We start from the raw sequence: 20216 nt of genomic DNA, 5'->3' as shown, positions 1-20216 counted from the left end.
TGACAATTTTAAGAGTAACCTCAAGGCTTGTGGTCAAATTGGTTGTTGATGAGGTAACACATTACAATGATGTAATTTTAGGAAGTGGTTAAATGCTAACATTTCCTGTTGGCTAACTATAGCTAATCATAGACTGTAAAAAATATGGACGTAGTATCCGTGACGTCACCCATCTGTTCCTGAGAGCTGTTTTGAAGCAAATCGACGGCAGCAGCCATATTGGTAATGCGAACTCAACTAGGCAGAGTGTGACGTAGTGTGAGTCTCTTAGCCAATGGCTGTGTGTTCCCGACCGGGAGTCACGTCAGTCATGTCCTTATTTGGGCAAAACTCATAATCTTAATATCTTCTTAACCGTCATGTTAGAAAAAAATTCACCCCCCGTACAGTGTGTGCCATTAGAGAGATTAGCGTTGTAGGGCCAAGCCGTTTTTTGAACCAGGCTGTAAACATGTTTATTAATGCTGCAAAGATCGTCTTTTTCCCATTCATATCTATGTGGTTTCCGGTGTTTCTGCAGCCAGCCTCAAGCGGATTTTCGATGTATTGCAGTTTATATCACTTCCGCATTGGCTTCATCGTTTGAGACAGGAGTTTGCCGCTTGTAGCTAATACATTATCAAAAGAAGGAGTGTTAGCTTGAAGTATGGCCTGTTTTCTCAAAGATTTAACTTTCCCACTTTTTACCCATTTCATTATAGCAACTTAGAAAACAGCCTCATGCCAGTATTTGAGATTCCCACCATGAGCATGGCATTAGGAGAAATTGCTGCCCTGTAAATGTGGCGAATTCCTCTAATCAGACAGGAACACAAAGGCCACAAGAACTACTGCATGTCTCATTGATAAATCAATTGTCTCTAAGGTGTGAATTTAGGTTTTTCAGTTCCTGTGCTTTTACAGCTATGGTCCTAAAACTTTGTATGAATGAATCAAAACTTCTTTACTTTGGATTCTCTGTTTTTTACTCCAGGTGTTAGCATGGGTGAAGTTAGCATGTTTAGCCAGCACATAATTTTCTGGCAACCTCCAGTGTTGGAAAGTGAGGTCAAAAACCTGCAGTTCTTTGAGTGTCCACATGAGGCTTTAACTTTCTCTTTGGTTCTTTCAAAAGTGACGTAGCTTTGCTTAAAGATACTCAAAAATGTGAAATATGCACTTTCAATATCCCTAAATAAACCACTTCTTCTAAAGTAAAGTACTTAAAAAATAACAGGAAGTTCACTTCATCTGATACAGACTTCTCTCATTTATCTCTCCCTTTTTTTCCCAGTCAGTCACTGGAACAAACATCCACAGGGAGTGCTGGACTCTGACCTCTCACTCAGCTTTGTTTTATTCAGTTTGTTGAAGGTGTGAGGACTCAGAATCAGCAGCTTTTTTTCTCCCGTTGTGTTTGACAGGAGAGCAGACGGTGATTTAAACTGGAAATGGGTCATCACATTTTCAGCTCCGCAGCAGATTACAGAGTCCTTGTGGTCACAACAGTAGCTCCCCTATCAAATTAAACCGGGTAGTGTCATACTTTGTTTATTTATGTGTTTTTCCAGGGAAGAAGATCTCTTCCTCAGTGTGAGAGAATACAGGAAACATCCAGAGAGCCTAACAGGAAGATGTCTTGTCCCATCAGGAAGCATCTGTCTGCAAAGTTCAAGATCTTAGTGTGTTTTTAATCCAGCTGTTTTATTTTTAACCCAGAAAAGTTTCCTCTCAGCCATCATGTGTCGTGCATCTGGTGAAAATAGCTTCCTGTCATAAAGGGACTTGTCCTCTCTGTCGCAGGAGTCAATACAGTAATTAGGACAGGACGGCCAAATATCAGAGTGAAAATGGATTTTTATCTTTAATTTAATGATCATCAGAGTCACCAGAATACAGAGAGGTCATATTCACGTGAGGGAGGAGGAGGGCAGTTTTAGTTCTCATATCATGGTTAGTTTGTGTTCCTCTTTAGGGACCAAGAATTCAGTTCATATTATAATCTTGTGGTATTCATATTTTACAGTCATTGCATTTTTAATTTGGTCTGCTTGGAGTTTCAGTTTATTACATTACTTTTAGCTTTTACCACTCACATAACCTCCTTTCACACATGCACTGCACTCCTTTACCAACCATATCCGAGGGCTGCCTCTGTGATCTCAAACAGACACTCCTTTAACCCCTGTTTCTGACATATTTATCCCGAACGCCTCCTGATAAAATGTCAGCAAGACGTCAGATGAGCTGATGTGTGTGAGAAGAACTCCTCTCTTCAGTCGGGTGTAGTTCAGCAGATTTTCACTTCTTCATACTCTGTGCTGCTCACATCAGTCGTCAGTGTACATTTACGTCCATTGTGTTTGACTGCACATGATGTGGAGTCATTAACACACAATCAGTCATCATCATTCAATAATCCTCCTCCTCTGCTCTGCTGCCCGGTCAGTCACCCCTCCTCACTTCAACCAAACTGAGCATATCGAGTTGTGAGAGTGCGTCTGACACATGTTAGGTCCCGCTGTGAGGTGCTTGATGTGTTATTGGCAGGTTTCTGAAAATATGAGGCCTGAAATGATTAGAGGAGCAAGTCAGGAGTTTATGTAAACGAGGCTGTGGATGATTTAGTCATGTTAAAACTACAAAATAACATAGAATTGATTGGGTTTGTATGCAATGAAACAACAGAAAGCAGTTCCAAGAAATGTAAATAGTATGAGAATTACTTAGAGCACCTTTGAAGAGATTTTAGCTGCTTTTGAAACAGACTGAAGTGAATATTGATGCCTCTCTATTACCACTTTTTGACCAAGGCAGTTTCAAGGCCGGTTTGGAGCTTGCGCTCAATTGAGAACCGTTTTTGTGTTTTCACTGCGAGTGAACCGGCTCCTGGCCGGGAAAACCGGTTCCAGAGCGGCTCCAACTCTTTGCTGGTCTAGAACCGTGAACCACTTACGTCAGGGGCGAGGGGCGGGGTTGCCGTGAACAAAAACACAAACCAAATGTGTTTCCGCCATTGTCCTGCAGCAAAAAAATAGAAAAGGACTAATGGATTCCAAGACAAAGCAGTGGTCGGCCGAGGAGACAAGCTGCTGTTGTCCGCCATCGTTGTTGTTGTGAGGGAAAGTTCGAGCTAGCGCTGCTGGGAAAAGCGGTCATGTAAATCTGACGTCATGATGTGCCTCTTCCACCGGCTCAAGCGGGTGGAGAAACAAACGGGTGCCGTGTTGGTTTGCCTGCTCTGAACCAGCGCGAGCACCAGCCCGGAAATACAACCCGGTTCGCGTTGGTCAAAAAGAGATATATTGGCTGCTAGGTATCAGACAATGTCAGTAACTGCACACTCTAGAAACAGACTTTTTATGCATTTTCCACATTTTCCAAAAGTTCCAGATGAGTGAAGCCTGGGCACGTACAGGTCAAAATCAGCAGAGAGATAAGAGGGACCACTTTGTCCACAGGGGAGCACAGAATAAGCACAAACTGAAAAAGTAAAACCTGGACATATCTACTGCCATGGCAGGTCAGACTGACTTTGTGATGAACACTTCTCACAATTCTTCTAAGGCTAAATAATTCTCCATAAAAGTGACAACATTTCAGAAAACACAGCAGCTATATCATGATCCAAACATTTGAAAAGCATAAACACAGTGCCTTAAGACCTTCTGCAAAGTGACCAGAGGACTGAGATCATGGCTTCAGGAAGCTGCAATGAGTTTCCTCTGAAGGGTTGTTCAGCTCAGCCTGAGAGAGGGTCAGGAGCTTGTGCTGACTACGTGCAGACCTAGAAGCCGAGCTGCTCTTCTTTTGCATCTAAAGGAGCCAGCTGAGGTGGTCCAGGCACCTGACAGGGATGCCACCTGGACGCCTCTTTTTGAAGGCACATCCAATTGCACATGTAACTTGCTTAGCCTGCTGCTATTGCAACCTGGGCCTGGATATGCAGATGAGAATGGTTGGATGGATGGATGGGGGATGACATTTCACAAGAAAGCAACCGGGGTTCCTTAAAATGCAAAATTTCCTGAAAATGTACCCAAAAAATTCCACCACAGATTTCATGATAACCAACGTGTTACACAAGGAAACATTTGGTAAACATTAAATTCCACCAAACTCATCCGTTATAGACAAATCAGAACTTCCCAAAATCACGCAACATTTCCCAAAATGGCATAATCCCCACACACATCCAATAGTTTAGAGCAGATGACTTCTTTCTGAACTTCTCTTGTTTGTTGATTAAACTCTTAAAAAGTCTCAAAAAGTTTTTGGACTCTGGAGAAGTCAGAGAGTTCATGAACACTTATACAAGCCAGTGTGTCAAAGTGCTGACTGACCTCTTTTTAACGCTGACAAATGCATCTGTTTGGCAACATTAAGTGACTCCGTTTCACCCTGTCATTATGATTGCATGACCTCAGGCGTGTGCATGAGGTGTGTTTGTTATTATAGCTATACTGGGGTTCTGGAGTGTGTAATTCATGCGAGTGTAGTAGTAGAAGTCATAAAGTGTAGACCCTGAGATGAAGCAGTTCCTCTGTTGTCTTAGTTTCAGCGCTGCAGTTTAACTTGGAACAACCTGCATGGTGTTGTAAGAGAGATTTCTTCCCATCGTAATGAAAATGTTAAAAAATAAGGTCAAACTTATAAAAGTAATTCCTCACACTTGTTTTTTTACGTGTATCTAATTACTGTGACAAGCCTTTTTCCACCCTGGGCTCCTTCTTTTACCGTCATAAATAACCAGGCTAACCAGAATGAATGTCCCGTAAGCCTGCTGCATTTGTTACATTTGATATAACGACATTAAGATAATATTTGTTGACTGTTCACACAAATACAGCCAGCTGGTATTTCCTGTGTGCAAAGCTGCTTGTCCCAGAGGAATGTGTGGAATGTATTCTTTTGTCCTCTGTAGATTTAGCAGCGTCTCGTTGCTGTACGGCCTCAGAGAGAGACAGAGAGACCCAGGAAGAGACGGCGGAGTGGAAATGAGTCTGAAAAACTGTCAGTAACCCCCCGTGGAGATCTCATCCTTTTCTGTGTCGGCGTCTTTGAACCGAGGCTGAAGGATTTTGTAATCCGACAGAGGAGGAATGAACTTGTGGGAAAAGTCTGCTATCATTGCCCCTCATTAGAAAGATGTTCTCATGTGTTTGACTGAAGACGTGTCAATCCTCTACCCCCAACTGGAGCCCCCACTTCCCAGTTTATTTATAGCGGGAGGAACTTGCAACTGGATGTCTTTATGTAAGCCGTGGCTGGGATCTTGAAGAGAGAAGGGCTGTAATTTAGGCTTTCTGCTTTCAATTATTGTTTTTAAGATTTTGAGGCTCCTGAAAGTGGTTTCTCTTCGGCCTCTGAGAGCTGGATCTGTGAGAGCAGGGCTGCAAAATACACACAGTGATCGACTGGTAGGAAACTAACATGCACGATAATGACCAGGGCTGAACCCAGAACAATCACAATACTGGATTGTAATAGAATCTGATTTGATTCAAATGATAAACTCTGGATATTTTAGACTCAGTGTGGGTTGGTACAAGAGACTACAAAAACACCTGATGACAGCAAATCTGTTTATGGAAGTGGTCAAACTTTAATTTAGTCTTAATTTACAATGACCCCTCATTAAAAAAGGTTATGCATAAATGACAAAAACAGACATTAGGTAGATCAAGGGACCTGATTTAACGTAAAAATAAATGAGTTCATAGCATAAAGGTGTAAACTGAAGCTCAAGCTTTAACTTCTAATTTGGAGTTGTTAGCTTGCATTTCGTGCTTTGCTCTTATCATCTTTTCTTGAAGAATAACTCTTCAAAAAGATATTTAAATAAACCTTTCAATAACGTTTCAACTATCAAAGAATGTATAGTAGGAACTTCCGGCCTGTGTTGAATTTGGCACCCCCCAGTGGACAAAGTGGCAACTCTTTGCTGATCTTGTCCTGTATATTTTGAGTTTATTTCTTACCAATATCTCATTCTGCTGTCATTAACAGTGAAATGTATCCCTCATTGTGAGTCTTTGTTGTGGAGGCTGTGACGCCTACCCCCCGGCAGTTGTCATAAGCATTTAAAGTAACCTGATAAAAGTTAATATTTTTGTCACTGGTGGTTTCAATTGCTTTTGTCAGTCATGTTGAAGGATCAGCGTTAATTTCAGCTTTTTTCAGAGCTAGCTAAAAACTCCTTAGGGGAGCTTTAACTTGGAGCCAATACTGAAGTGGACTAGTGTTACAACTAGGGATGAACACAATTAATCGATTATCGATTAATTGATTGTTAAGAAATTACTCGAAACACATTTTTACTATCAATTTTCCGTCACGTGGAACAAACATCATGTGGTCTCATATTACATTCAGCTAACAGGGAGGTGTTTGAAGTTTAAAGCATGTTTGGATGTGATTCAGTTGTTAAAGGTGTTGCGCACAGCGGAGACGCTCAGCTGGCGGCTGCGGCTGCACGTCAGGTCTCCACGTGCGCTTTTTTAAAGAGGATCAATACAAAACTGCTGCCAACAACGACACAGACACAAAGGTTCATAACTATAATCATGACATTTCCATCTTTGGATACGAAGGCAGAAGACAGGTGGGACATTCAGGTACGCTACGTTTGCAGACCAGCAACATCAGAGCCGTCTGAGTTTTTCTGCAGCTGGACTGATTATGACCCGGTTGCGCTACCGGCTGACACCTGACCGAATACACATGTTTATTTTTCTCAATAAGAACGAGTAGACAGAAAACTGGACACTGTGAGTCTACTGGTGTCAAGCCAGCCTCCACTTCGAAAATCGCAGTCAAGCCAGCCGCCGCCTTGTTTAGCGGTGAGTGTATATACTCGGCATTACGGTAACCGCGTGAAAGACTTGATGTCAAAATAAAAGCAGCGTTCTTGTGACTATAACCGATAGAATTAATGACTTAATGAATAAATGAATTTAAGGATGTCACACAAATAACTCTGGTGTGGATTTTCAAAATTAAAGCCCTCAATAATGGCTTATATTAGCTAAATATCCATTGATTTCAGATGAGGATTATTAGAAAACCACCTGATATCACAAGACCATTTCACTTCAGGTTGATAGTGGACCACCCTAGGATGTCACCCAGGAGATATCAAGTCATTCTGATGTGGACTTTCAAAATAAAGGCCCCCTAAAATTGCTATGTAAAATAATTTCTCCCTGATTTCAGATTAGGATTATTTGAAAACTACCTGATATCACAAGACCATTTCACTTCAGGTTGATAGTGGACCAACCCAGGATGTCACTAATTAGGTATCAAGTCATTCTGATGTGGACTTTCAAAATAAAAGACATCTAAAATTGCTATGTAACATAATTTCTCCCTGATTTCAGATTAGGATTATTCGAAAACTACCAGATATCACAAGACCATTTCACTTCAGGTTGATAGTGGACCCACCCAGGATGTCAATCAGTGAATATCGAGTCATTCTGATGTGGACTGAAGTACTTTTCTGTTAGTGTTATGAGCCTTCACTTTATAAGATTATGTCCGCGGAGAATATTTCTATGAGCCTGATCGTTGATATTCTGCGTGTCAAACATGTACCCGTATTCAATCCTGTCAGTTAGATGCATTTTGTTGCTGTAGAAAATATAATTTAGGGGTAAAACAACGTATTTGGCCTTGTTTTTGACGTAAGAATAATAATATTGTTTTTTTTTTATCAATTAATCGATAATTGATCGTTAACATTTCCAAAAATCGATCAGGGAAAATACTTAAAATGTACATCCCTAGTTACAACGTTTCTAACATGGAAGTATTATCTTCCTGGATTCTTAATAGTTTGAATAACTGTTTGTTTTGTTTGGAACCGGAAATTTAGGAGACACTCTGCAGCCCACAAAACACACCATGGCTGACAAAAAACATGCTGCAAAAGTCTCTTTGTTGCAAGGATTGAGATAATTACTGCATGTAGACAAGCGATGCTGTGTCACTCAGCATGAGCACATTCAGCCTGTTGTACAGAGGCTTGTGGCCATGCTTTACCACCATTCTGATGCTGTCAGATAAGCTAAAGTAGCTTTCAGCGACCCTCAGATCATCTGATGCTGACTTAATGAAAAACAAAGATTGATTTTTGATGCAGGAGCAACATGTTGCGTAAAACAGGACAGACAAAGAAGCTGGGGTGTTGTGGCTCATACGCAGTCTTTGATATTTGAGTATTTATTGCATGTCATATATTTATGGCTGCATTCAAGGTTCAAGGTTACTTTATTTGTACCCGCAGGTAGATTTGGTTTACAGTGAGTGAGTCAGCCTCCTTTAAGGCCAACAAACAGGATGAGACATGGCAAAGAAATGACAAAGTTGGAGACTAAAACGGGTAATTCCAAGTAAAAAGAAGTGAAAGATGAGTCACCAGGAAAGATAAGGTGCTGAAAAACAAGATAGACATCAAATCAGAAATACTTTATTTATCCCCGGGGGAAATTAAGTGACACAATAAGTAAGAATATCAAATAATATTAATAGAAGAAGTAATTAATACAAGTATGTACAGAAGACAAAAAAAGCTATGTAGAAAATAAATACATGGTTGAAGTCCCCTGAGATCAGGAAGAGGGTACTCTGGTGGTCTGTCTGGAGTCTGGCTATGGCAGCATTGAGAACGTTGGACGCCGTTGTCGGGTTGGCAGAGGGGGGATGTAAACCGCTACCAGTACGACATGTGAGATCTCCCTGTGCAGATAGTATGGTCAGAGGCCCACAGCGCTCTCAGTGCCATCCTGTTAATCAATAAAAACATGGTAAATAAAGCAAGTTAAACTGCGGCATTAGTAAAAACAAGATAAAAAAAGATCCATAAATGCTCCATGAATAATACAGAAGATGCTCCTACATATTGAACAGTGTAAACATACATCACGTGTTTCCAGCCTGATGAAGTAGAAGAATCCAGACCTGAACAATCAGCGAATGTTGCCTGAATACCTTTTGTTTTAAAGCTACATCACAACACTCCAACATTTGATATGCATATTCTAATATATTCAGCGTAATACCAGAGAGGATAAAACACTCCTCTTCCAGAGGTGCCTCACACATTTAACTCTGCTGCGCTCTGAAGCTTCCTGCAGCTTCAGCTGATTCTCACAGTTCACTTCATGCTGCTTAATGAGGCAGGATCTCTGCCGCCATGGCTGACTCTTCTCACACACATTTTAAAGCAGGCTTGCTATTAAATATTTAGACTCTGCTCCTTTCAAAGCAGAGACTTTCTAAAGTACAACATTTTAACTCATCAATTTGCATTAAAAAAAACTTTTAAACTTCCAAAACTTTTCGACTTAGACTCCTTCTGAGAACGGGAAACAGACTTTTTTTTATTATTCCCTTGCTTTTCAGAAGCAGTTTCTACAAAAACATCACCTCGACAGTGTTCTGCAATCCTTTGAGGAACCCAGTGAGAAATAGAGTGTTTGAATACAAAACACATTTAACCTGTCGTGATGATTGGAGCACAATCCAGAGAGTGGTCTTTTTTATTCTTCCAAGAATCATTGAACTGTATATTTTCCTCTCACATCACTCATGATACCAAGACTGATAATATATTCTACCCTTCAACAGTCCAAACACTGCTTCATGTTCAGGCTGTGATTGACTGGTTAGAAGATGGGCATATTATCATGGGTGTTTACGGGTCTACTGGAATTTTGGAGCCGGCCTTAAGTTGACTCTGAACAAACTGAAGTTTTTTTAATTGACTTTATTTTTTAACATCTGAGGTTTCTCACTTCACTCGGTTACAGAGACCACAGTATGGCACAACCATATTTACAGACACTGTTTTCAAAGAGCAGACCACCAATGGCTCCTTTCCTTGTGGCATCACAACAGAGGTTAACCAACCCTTGCTGGTTTGTTAAAGGTGACCTATCATGCAAAATGGACTTTTTAATGGTTCTCTACCTGAAATATGTGTCCCTGGCATGTCTACAAACCCCCCGAGAATGAAAAAAATCCATTCTGCCCCTGTTCTGATTTCTCCACTTTTCTGTAAATGTGTGTGAAACGAGCCGTTTCAGACTTCCGTGTTTTTGTTACGTAACAACAATATCCGGTCTGTCACGGAGTCAGAGCTCGGAGCTTGTTCAGCCCATAGACTGTATAAAATAATACTGAATCCCTCCTCCGTTTTTCATTACCTGCACAAATGTGTGCTAACAAGGAGCTTAGGAGGGAGGCATGCTAGTTGTAGGCTGTCTTAATAAACACAAAGGTCGGTTTTACTCCCCATGTCTGTAGATTTGAAGATCTAGTGGATGATTTTTATTTGTCATGGATAAGTGCTAGCGCTAGTTAGCATAGCTACATGTCGTAGCTGTAGCTGTGTACCAAGACACACGTCGACATACTGACAAATAATACAACAAGAAACACTAAATCTGTGACCAATCCTTCAGAAAGGTCCTGCTGCCTTTCTGGCAGAGGTCGGTTTTACTCCCCACGTCTGCAGATTTGAAGATCTAGTTGATGATTTTTGTTTGTCATGGATAAGTGCTAGCGCTAGTTAGCATAGCCACATAGCTACATGTTCGTTGCTGTGTACCAAGACACACGTAGACATACTGACAAATAAAACAACAAGAAACACTAAATCTGTGACCAATCCTTCAGAAAGGTCCTGCTGCAGGCACCTCTCCGTCAGGATCAGATTCTGGATCAGATTCAGAGGGTTGAAGTAACGTGATCTCTGAGCAGCCGTGTATATTCAGCCAACATGTAAACATTAGATCAACGTGCTGGACAGCCGAGGCACATCCACTTCCTGAGGGGGCGTGGTCAGAGAGAAAACAGACTGTTCTGAGGAGGGCTGAAGAAGAGGGCTTTTCAGGCATGTCAAAATCTGATTTCAAAGTGTTTTTTTGAGCATAAACTTTAAAGACATGTTTTGGGGACCTCTTAGACCAATATATATTGATGAAAAAAGCGTGATATGTCTCCTTTAAGATTGTGTGTATCACATTCATTTCACTAAAGCGTATTGACTTGAATTACACCTGCCAGTTAAATAGGTGTTGAAAGAGTGCCTTCTGCCTGCTGTTGACTACCTGTACCTAACATTTGATTAATCATTGAATGAGGAAATGCACGTTTAGCATCACACGTGTATTTCGATTTAACTGACTTGGCTGACAGGCGGGACACATAGCTGTTGGCTAGGAGGCTCAAACCCCGCCTCTTTACCTCACACTTTTGACTGGTTGAGTTCTGCATTACCAATAAAAATCTGAGAGGAGCTGACAGAGATATTGAGACTTTTAAACGTAAACTAAAACATATTTATTCAGTCTGGCTTTTATGTAGGGTTTAACAAAAAATGTAGTTTTATTTCTTTATTACTTACCTTTTACTGTAATATTAATTTAAATGCTGCTTTATTATTCTAGTCATTTTAACTGTAATCTTATTCTATTTTTATTTATCTATTCATTCATTTATTTATTTTTATTTAAAAACTATTTTAACTATTTGTATTCTTACTTTTGATGCTTTAACTTATTTTAATAACACATATTTTATTGTTGGTGTGCATTATTCTCTATTTTAGTCTCTATTTTATTCTATTTTTATTTTTATTTTTTATTAGTACTATTTTTTTTATTATCATCATTATTATTTTCCCCTAATGTGTCTTGCCATTGTTTTATTTCTGCTTCTTTCTTGTTTTTCAATTGCTGTAAAGCACTTTGGGTTGCATTTGATTTGTATGAAAGGTGCTATATAAATAAAGCTTGATTGATTGATTAATTGAATATGGCTTCCACCAACGTTTGGCTTCAAAACAGCGCTCAGGAACAGATGGGTGATGTCACGGGTACTACGTCCATATTTTATACAGTCTGTGGGTTTAACCTGTGATTCTATCCCTTCTGCACATTAAAAGCAGCTGCTAGGATTTGGAATCATTGCTATTTGAATCTGTTCAGATATTTATTGACATTCCCGGGTTCTTGTCCACAAATGCAGACTTTTAATATAAAGGGTCAATTTGAATTTGTATGTGTTACATAGACATCTCAATTACTCCATACATTTTACACTGCACTTATAACTGAATCAAGACTCTACTGCTCAGGATCATCGTCTAACAGTAAAATAAAATAAATACGTCACAGCCTCTGACAATCATAGAGAAACTCTGGGAATAATGGAGTGAACTGATAGAGAACAACGTCAGGTTTAGTTGCAGGAGGTCTGACTGTATTATTTAGAGTCACCTGACTTTATATCAGTGTATGAAGATAAACTCTCCTCACTCTAACCCTTCATGAAGATGAACTCTCCTCACTCTAACCCTTCATTAGAACGTGTTTGATATAGTTACTGTCAGTAGAATAAAGGCTCCTCTGCTTTATTCTGGTCTTTATTGATCTAAAGATATGATTCCACTGCTCACCTTTCATAAGACTTTTACTGATGATGGACACCGTCACACAGCTGAATGATACCATTCTGATCCTGTACTTATAAGAAGGTTCATTTATTTTTATTTCAGTCCACAGGTTTCTTTAAAAGTGACACATCTTTAATCTTCGGTGTCATTGAGAGAGAGTCTCCCTCTGCAGAGTGCTTACTTCAGCTTTTACATCCAATGAGCCTCGGTTAATTGTGGTGTTAACACGTTTAAATGTGTTCCAGGTTTTCAAGGTCAGCCTCTCATTAAGTTTTAATGGAGTACCTCAAGGAAATATGTTTTATTTATATCCCCAGGAGCGCTCTCTCTCTCTTTCTCTCTCTCTCTCTCTTCTTTCTGCAGACAGGATAAGTGGACTTGTTCAAGATTTCAACAGATGTGTTTAAGAGCACGAGAGAGGAGTTTCATCTGCTTTAGTTTTCAATCATTTCTAATTGTGTTTTCTTTTTTGTCTTGCAGAGGAGAAGGCCTCTGAAGTGGCGAACAGTTAACCAAACAAAGGAGGGATTGTCTTTGAACCGGTCATCAGTCGTCCTCAGCCATGTGCTCCACTAATCACTCAAACTGGGTCACTTTTGAAGATGACAACACACCGCTCTCCACACCGCTCTCCTCTCCTCAGAAGCCTCTACAGTCACCAGGGCTTATCAAAGCATCAGTACCACGCCCCAATGGTCTGAAATTGGTCCTTCCTCCAATCAGAGATACTTCCTGGAGCTTTAACAGTTCCCTCGAATCCCCTCAAAACCACTCGAGTCCTAGTGGAAGTTCTTGTGTACCGTGTAACACGCCTTTTTGCACTCCTGTGAGTGGGGTTCCCAGCAGCACTTCCCCATTTCACACCAACACACGGGGAAAGAACAACTACTTCCGGAGTCTTTCTAGCACCTCCACCCCGTCTGTTCCCTCACCTGCACCAGAGGCCTTCAGTCAAACCTCAGATGGACCAAGCCCTTTCCCCTCTTTCCAGGGACACTCAGGACACACAAATCCTTTCTGGGATGGATCCAGATACAGCGCAGGTGCAGACAGCTCCTCCTCTTCCTCAGACTCTGAATCCAACAACAGCCTACCACGTTTCTTTATTCGGACCAAAGATGGCAGCGAGCCTCCCCGTGACCTCCTCCAGAGCTCCTTCTCCTCCTACGTTTGCAACAAACTGGAAAGTTTGCGTACAGAATCGGACCAAGAAACAGAGTATGAACGAGACGGCGAGAGGCGGATGAGCTGCAAAAATGAAGTCTTAAGCGAGAGTTCGTCTCAGTTCGTCCCACGTGGACTCTTTCGCAGCCAGAAGAGAGACGGCTGGTCTGTCATGCTCAGGATTCCAGAAAAGAAGAACCGCATGTCGTCTCGTCAGTGGGGGCCGATCTACATGCGCTTGTTGCCGGGTGGCGTGCTGCAGATGTATTATGAGAAAGGCCTGGAGAAGCCGTACAAGGAGTTCCAGCTCCTCCCTCAGTGCCGGATCTCTGAACTGAAACTGGAAAGCTACGGAGAGCCGCGCAAAGTCCTCGCGCTCAGGGTGGAGCATTTCTCCTACATAGAGAAGAAACGATTTCATCCCAAGCTGGAGGTCAGTCACGAGGCAGAGGTGGAGCAGCTGCTGAAGTTTGGCTCCACGGTGCACGAGGACATGGAGGACCTGGTAGTCTCCATGGAGGAGGAGATCTTCAAACTCGGGACGCCCCACCAGCAGAGGAGACACTACGAGGAGCAGGAGCTGTCGTTGCAGATCACCGATCACATCTGGGTACAACTGGATAAGAGCGGAGGAGTCATGGAGCGGACAGCCTTCACTCAGATTCACTGTTTGGCTTTCCTGAACGGACTGGGAGAATGTTTCCTCGCTCTAAACGATCTGCGCCTGCTGCACTTTGACTCCAGCTACGGGTCAGAGGAGGAGCTCTGGATGGAGATCGTCGACTGCCACTTTCACCAGTGTGTGAATGAGACAGAGTTCCAGAGATCCAGGCTGATAAAGTTCTCCCCTCCGGACGCCTGCAGGGTGGAGCTGATGCGGTACAAGACATTTCTTTTGGGTTGCACAGAGATTCCTTTCTCCATCAAAGCCGTGGTCACGGTACAAGGTGCCTACGTGGAGCTCCAGGCCTTTCTCAACATGTCGGCTACCTTCCTCACCTCCATGGGGATTTCAGACACAAACCCGCTGTGTGAGAATGTAGTGATCCGTGTGCCGGTGCCGGGCGACTGGGTCAAAGTCACACAGACTGTGGCCTTGCTGCGGCAGAGGTCCCTGAAGGCCCGTATGAACAGAAACGCCTGCTTAGGTGCCGTCAGCGCTGCAGACTCCCAGCCGGTCATGCAGGTGACAGTCGGGACTGTGAAGTATGAGAATGTATACTCAGCCATTGTGTGGAGGATCGACAGACTACCTGCGAAGAACACAGGTAAGGCTTCTTCTGAGGGATTCAACTTTAATCACACGTCCTGAGCATAGACTGTATAAAATATGGATGTAGTATCCGTGACATCACCCATCTGTTTCTATAGCGCTGTTTGAGGCAAATCGTCGCCGGCAGCCATACACACTAATTCAAAAAAGCTGATCTTTACAGCAGAAATAAACATGTTTACAGCCTGGTACAAAAAACTAGTGTAGTCTGGATAGCTCATTTCTCGATCGGCACACACTGTACAGGGTGTGAATTTTTTCATAACACAGCAATTTTGAAGATATTAAGTTTACAAGTCTTCCAATGAGAGGCACAGCTGACTTGATTGACAGGCGGGAACACTGCAGCTGTTGGCTAGAAGGCTGAAAGCCCGCCTCTTTACCTCACACTCACTCGACAGCGGTTATGTTGAGGTTAGCATTTCGAATATGGCACCTGCCGACGATTGGCCTCAAAACAGCGCTTCAGAAAGAAATGGGTGACGTCACAGATACTACGTCCATTATTTATTTTTTTTGCGATCAAATTTTTATTGTTTTTAAAGATATGCAGCACAATTAAATATCAACTGTATGGGATAAGACAAGGCATATCATAAAGTTAAACAAAGAAAACAAAATAAAAGAAGGTATGGCGAAACCCGCCCCACCTCAGAATAGATCTCCGTATGATAATATCAGGGAATATTGTATTCAAAGTGATAAAGGAAGTGAATGGTGAGAATGACATCATTTATAACATGAATGTAAATGAAAATAAACTCAACAACAAAAGGATATGGTCAGGTAGTACTGTGATAATGCTCAGTTATATCATAAAGTTAGACATATTCTTTGATCTTAGTTATGGATTTTAACCAGGATGAGATAGTGGTGCCTGTGACTCCGTGCATCTACTACGTCCATTATTTATACAGTCTATGGTCCTTAGGGATACGATCACACGTGGACAGATGCTCACGACTTGCACCAAAACTGGTGAATGTAGGGAAGTCAAAATAACACTTATATTTTGATGAATTAAAGTAAGGAATGCAATACATTACAATATAATAAATTGCTTCATTGACATTGCACCAGGTACAATGAAACTTAGTGTGTAACTTGCATCAATGCAAGAATAAAAGCATTAATTGTATCAGACAAGAAAGACCAGGAAGTGGTCTGCAGCTCAATGCTGTTGTCAGCCTTGAGTGTTGCTCAAGTCACGTTTCTGTACCAAACAACTGTGCACACACCAGACCACCTTTGAATGAGGCCTGAGTGCCCGCATCTCAATGCTTCTTGTGTGCATTCGCTCTGCACTTAAAACCGTGCACTTATGATCAGATCATATAGTATGCATGTTAACACCAGCTGTAATCAAGGCTGTCCTCTTTCGTTTAGCTTCTTGTGCACGTTCCCGGCATGTTTGACGCTCTCTGCTGCAGCTCTGTGACTACAAGCGACCTTTGTTTTCTCCTCTGCAGCAGTGGATCATCCACATTCATTTTCCTGCAAGCTGGAGCTGGGATCTGATCAGGAGATCCCGAGTGACTGGTACCCCTTTGTCACCATGGAATGTGAAATTATGGGCGCCGTTGTGTCGCAAACCAGGGTGAAGTCACTGGGCACTGTGAACGACATCCAGCCGCAGAAGCACGTGACCAGCTGGACTCGCTATCACTGTCAGGTAAAGATGTGATACCGTCATGCACCAAACTCAATGTAGAGAGAGACAGCTCTTTCATTTTAGTGCCAATAACTTCATTTTCTTTTCTTTCAGGTGGAAGTGGAGAAGAAATGGATTGAGACAGAGTCACAGAAGCAGTCCGGCTGTATGACACAGTGATCGTCAGGACTCTCTGAGGAGGACTTTTTTCCCTTTGGTCCGTTGCATTTGCCAAAATCTTCTGAAAGCTGAAAAGGGATTACAGAAAAAGAACAAAAACAAGGGTGATGAGGGACTTTCTGCTTATATCTGGTGTCAAATTAATCTAATCACACATAGCCTGGTAGTATATCTCATGGAGGTACACCGATGTATATCCTTTAACTGAGACTGATTTGGTCTAGAGCTAATGAACAATTTAACATGGTCCTTTTGCCTAGCACTTTACATGTTATAGATTTATCATATGTAAGATTATAGTTTATATAAGTACTGTATATAAGCTTGCATTTGCATCATCTGCACTGCCCTCCAGAAAGATCAGCATCCTTATTAAATGCCTTAATAAATGTACACGGAACAGGCTGCACGAGATAAACTACTCAAGTAATGAGCTTTATTCACAGAGAGACAGCTGATTACATCCGCAAACGTTCAGGGTCAGGGACTTTTGTTTCCTGCAAAAGTTTACATCCCTCCAAAATGTTCATTCAGGCCTGAATCCTCCACTTTTGGTTGCTAACTGCAAGGTCATTATCAGGTAACCCTGTGCATGAGTGAGTGTCAGACAAATGTGCTAATGCCTGAACAGAACATTTAAAAACACAGTGAAAAATCACAACACTTTTAGAATTATAGCTGCAAAAACATCAGTTCAAAGGTGGGTGGTGTCACGCTGAGACCTGCAGAGGAGCATCACTAAAACAAAATGATCAGCATCTTTTTTTCAGCCTTTCAAGCCTCACAGACTTTGACTTTTTTTGCACAAATTATCAAAAACATTGGCCCAAAAAAGCAACAAAAAAGTCAGGTTGAACAGTCTTTGTTTCTTATAATATTTGGATGCACCCACTTAGAAAAGCGGGGCCAGATTCTGATTCTTAGAAACAGCAAATTAGCCAATGAGCTAATTCAAGTACCAATGTTTTTGTTTGTTGAATCAATTGTTGTTGCTCATTTGATTTCTGATGTTGCTAACTCCTTCATCTAAGCAAGGGACTCAAATTAATTTTCATCATAGACACACAGTGAACATTATTAAGGTCATTCGGGTCGTCATTACACAACTTTGAATGAGCACAAATTCAATCCCACGAATGTTCAGAACAACCTTTACTTTAACCTTCCTTCACGTAAAAATTATACTTTTTTGGAAGGGTAAATGCTTCAAATGCCTCTTCAGCTGCTTTATAATCACAAACCTAGTAAGAAGGTATTTGTTGAGCTTCCAAAGCACCAAAAAACCTTCAATTTTTAAAATACTTTTACTTTAAAATCAAATGAATTGCATGAATCATGGAAAACAAGAACAGGTCAACATGACCCGGCCTTGAAAATGAAGGCTTTTTAACTGTTTATTGAATCGATGCAGCACAACAGATAAGAAATCGCTCCTGCAAAGAGTGGATTCAAAAATCTTTGGTGATAGGCTGATATCCATCAATAGGGCTGATTCAAAGATACAGATGCATTGGTGCAGCTTCAGTAAGGTACAGAGTGCATATACAAACTGCACCAACACACTTTGGGTGCTGGTGTAACAAAAGGTGTTGATATTTGCAGTGAGAGACGTTCTTCTTTTCCTCATGTGGAATAAAACTCATTACTTTCGTTGCTTACCTCAAGCCAACCTTTGACTTTACACCAAGCTTGCATTCTGGAGGACTATAATGTTATTTAAGCAAATCAAATCTTTATTATGTGATTTTTCTGCCTCTGGGTTTTGAATAAGTTGGATACAAAAATAAATAAAGGGTGGAGCTTCATAGTGGAAAAAAAAGCTTTCAATGATGACTGTTATGCACAATGTATCTGGCTTTCGCTGGATATCATGTACATCAAGAGTAAAGATTGAATTAAAGCTTGATGACTCATGGTACTTCTTTACTGGATGTTCATATCAGCCTGTCTCTACAAAACAAACACCAGGTAAAAGACAAGCACTGCATTTATTCCTATCTGCATTAATAAAACACACGTAGACAGAAAACACTCCAATGCTACATTATGATTATTTAATGAAGAAAAGAGCAAACAAACAAATGTCAAAGCAGCACAGCTGAATGTCACTGCTTTGTCATGATACTATGAGGACGCCCTGCAGAGAGTAATAACCGGCTGCTGCTGCTGCTGCTGAATAAACCATGTGTGATTTGCAGAACGTGTTGCATGCTGTGTGATAGTTTAATTTGATTAACTAAAATTGTGCAGGGGTAAAAGACTAAAGTGCCTTACCTTTTACTGAATGTGGCACTCAATTATTTTATTTTATTCATGTGTCATGCATAAATAAAACGCCCAGAGGATAACCGGTAAAAGAAACACCATTATTTAGCAGAAAGAGACAAGAAACCAAAGCAGACACTGAAGTTAGTAAAGTTTAATGACTAGATTGAAAGAACAGATTTTGGTATCTGGAATGAAATAAAAATAAGAATAAAAATTTTTTAAATATAGGAACATTTTGAAAAGTGTCTATAGTTACTGTCTTTCAATGTGTTGCACAGGGCGCTGGTGGTCTAGCGGTCTAGCGGTCTAAGTGCCCCACGTAGAAGCAATAGTCCTCATCACAGAGGTCACTGGCTCGACTCCCGGCCAGTCAACCATTTGCATGTCTTCCCCCACTCTCTACTCCCCACATTTCCTGTCTCTCCTCAGCTGTCCTATCAATAAAGGTGAAAAAGCCCAAAAATATAACTTAAAAAAGAAAAAGAAAAGAGGATTAGGGCCAAAAATGTTTTTATTATTATTATTATTCTGAGAAAAACGTCATAATTCTGAGATTAAAGTCAGCATTCTGTCTACTTTTAGTCTGAACTGAAATAAATCAGTGGAAACAGGGATTTTAAAAAAAAATCTCACTTTGAAAATATCCCAAATCAGCACTAATATGCTACATTTCCAATGGCTTTTATTTTGAAATCCCAAATCAGGTGTCACTGTAATTGGCAGCATCACATTTTGAGGTTTTCTCCTTTCAGTCTGAAACAAAACATACCAGTGAAAACTGAGATTTATTGTAATGCCAAATAAATACTTACCAGGCACATTTTTATATTTCAGATGGCTTTTATTTTGAAAATTCAACAGAATTCTGACTTTAATCTCAGAATTCTGACTTTTTTCTCAGAATAATAATAAAAAAGGAATTTGACCTTAATTTTATTTTTATTTTTTTAAGTGCCCCTAATCATCTTCTGTACAAACTGAGTATTTTGGTTGGATATTAAATCTTACCCTAACTGTAACCCTGAAAACCTTCCCATAACACAAAAAAGTAACACTAAATGAATGAAAACTTGACTATGATTAAACATTCTCAAATAAAAACTAAACTAATGGACAATCCTTAAAATGAATGAAAAAGAAACTGTATTTGAGACAAAAAAAAACAAAATTAAATTAAATTTTTGACAAAATAAAAACCATCATAACCCTGGTAGACATAAAAAAAAAATTGCAAAAAA

The 20216-nt window shown here is 40.7% G+C and overlaps 1 protein-coding gene across 1 annotated transcript in view; it reads left to right on the top strand.

Annotated features, from left to right (window-relative positions):
* Positions 1–18628, top strand: part of LOC117811428 (stonin-1) — a 21277-nt gene extending 2649 nt beyond the window's left edge. The window contains exons 2-4 of the mRNA XM_034681690.1: positions 12923–14874; positions 16349–16551; positions 16645–18628. Coding sequence (XP_034537581.1) covers positions 13005–14874; positions 16349–16551; positions 16645–16710 — 2139 coding nt within the window. The 5' untranslated portion in view covers positions 12923–13004 and the 3' untranslated portion in view covers positions 16711–18628. The remainder of the gene's footprint in view (positions 1–12922; positions 14875–16348; positions 16552–16644) is intronic.
* The last annotated feature ends 1588 nt before the right edge of the window (positions 18629–20216 follow it).

The sequence above is a fragment of the Notolabrus celidotus genome, chromosome 4 (assembly GCF_009762535.1).
Source record: "Notolabrus celidotus isolate fNotCel1 chromosome 4, fNotCel1.pri, whole genome shotgun sequence".
Lineage (NCBI taxonomy): Eukaryota > Metazoa > Chordata > Actinopteri > Labriformes > Labridae > Notolabrus > Notolabrus celidotus.
Note: the sequence above shows the minus strand (reverse complement) of the source record. Positions and strands in the feature narration are given on the sequence as shown.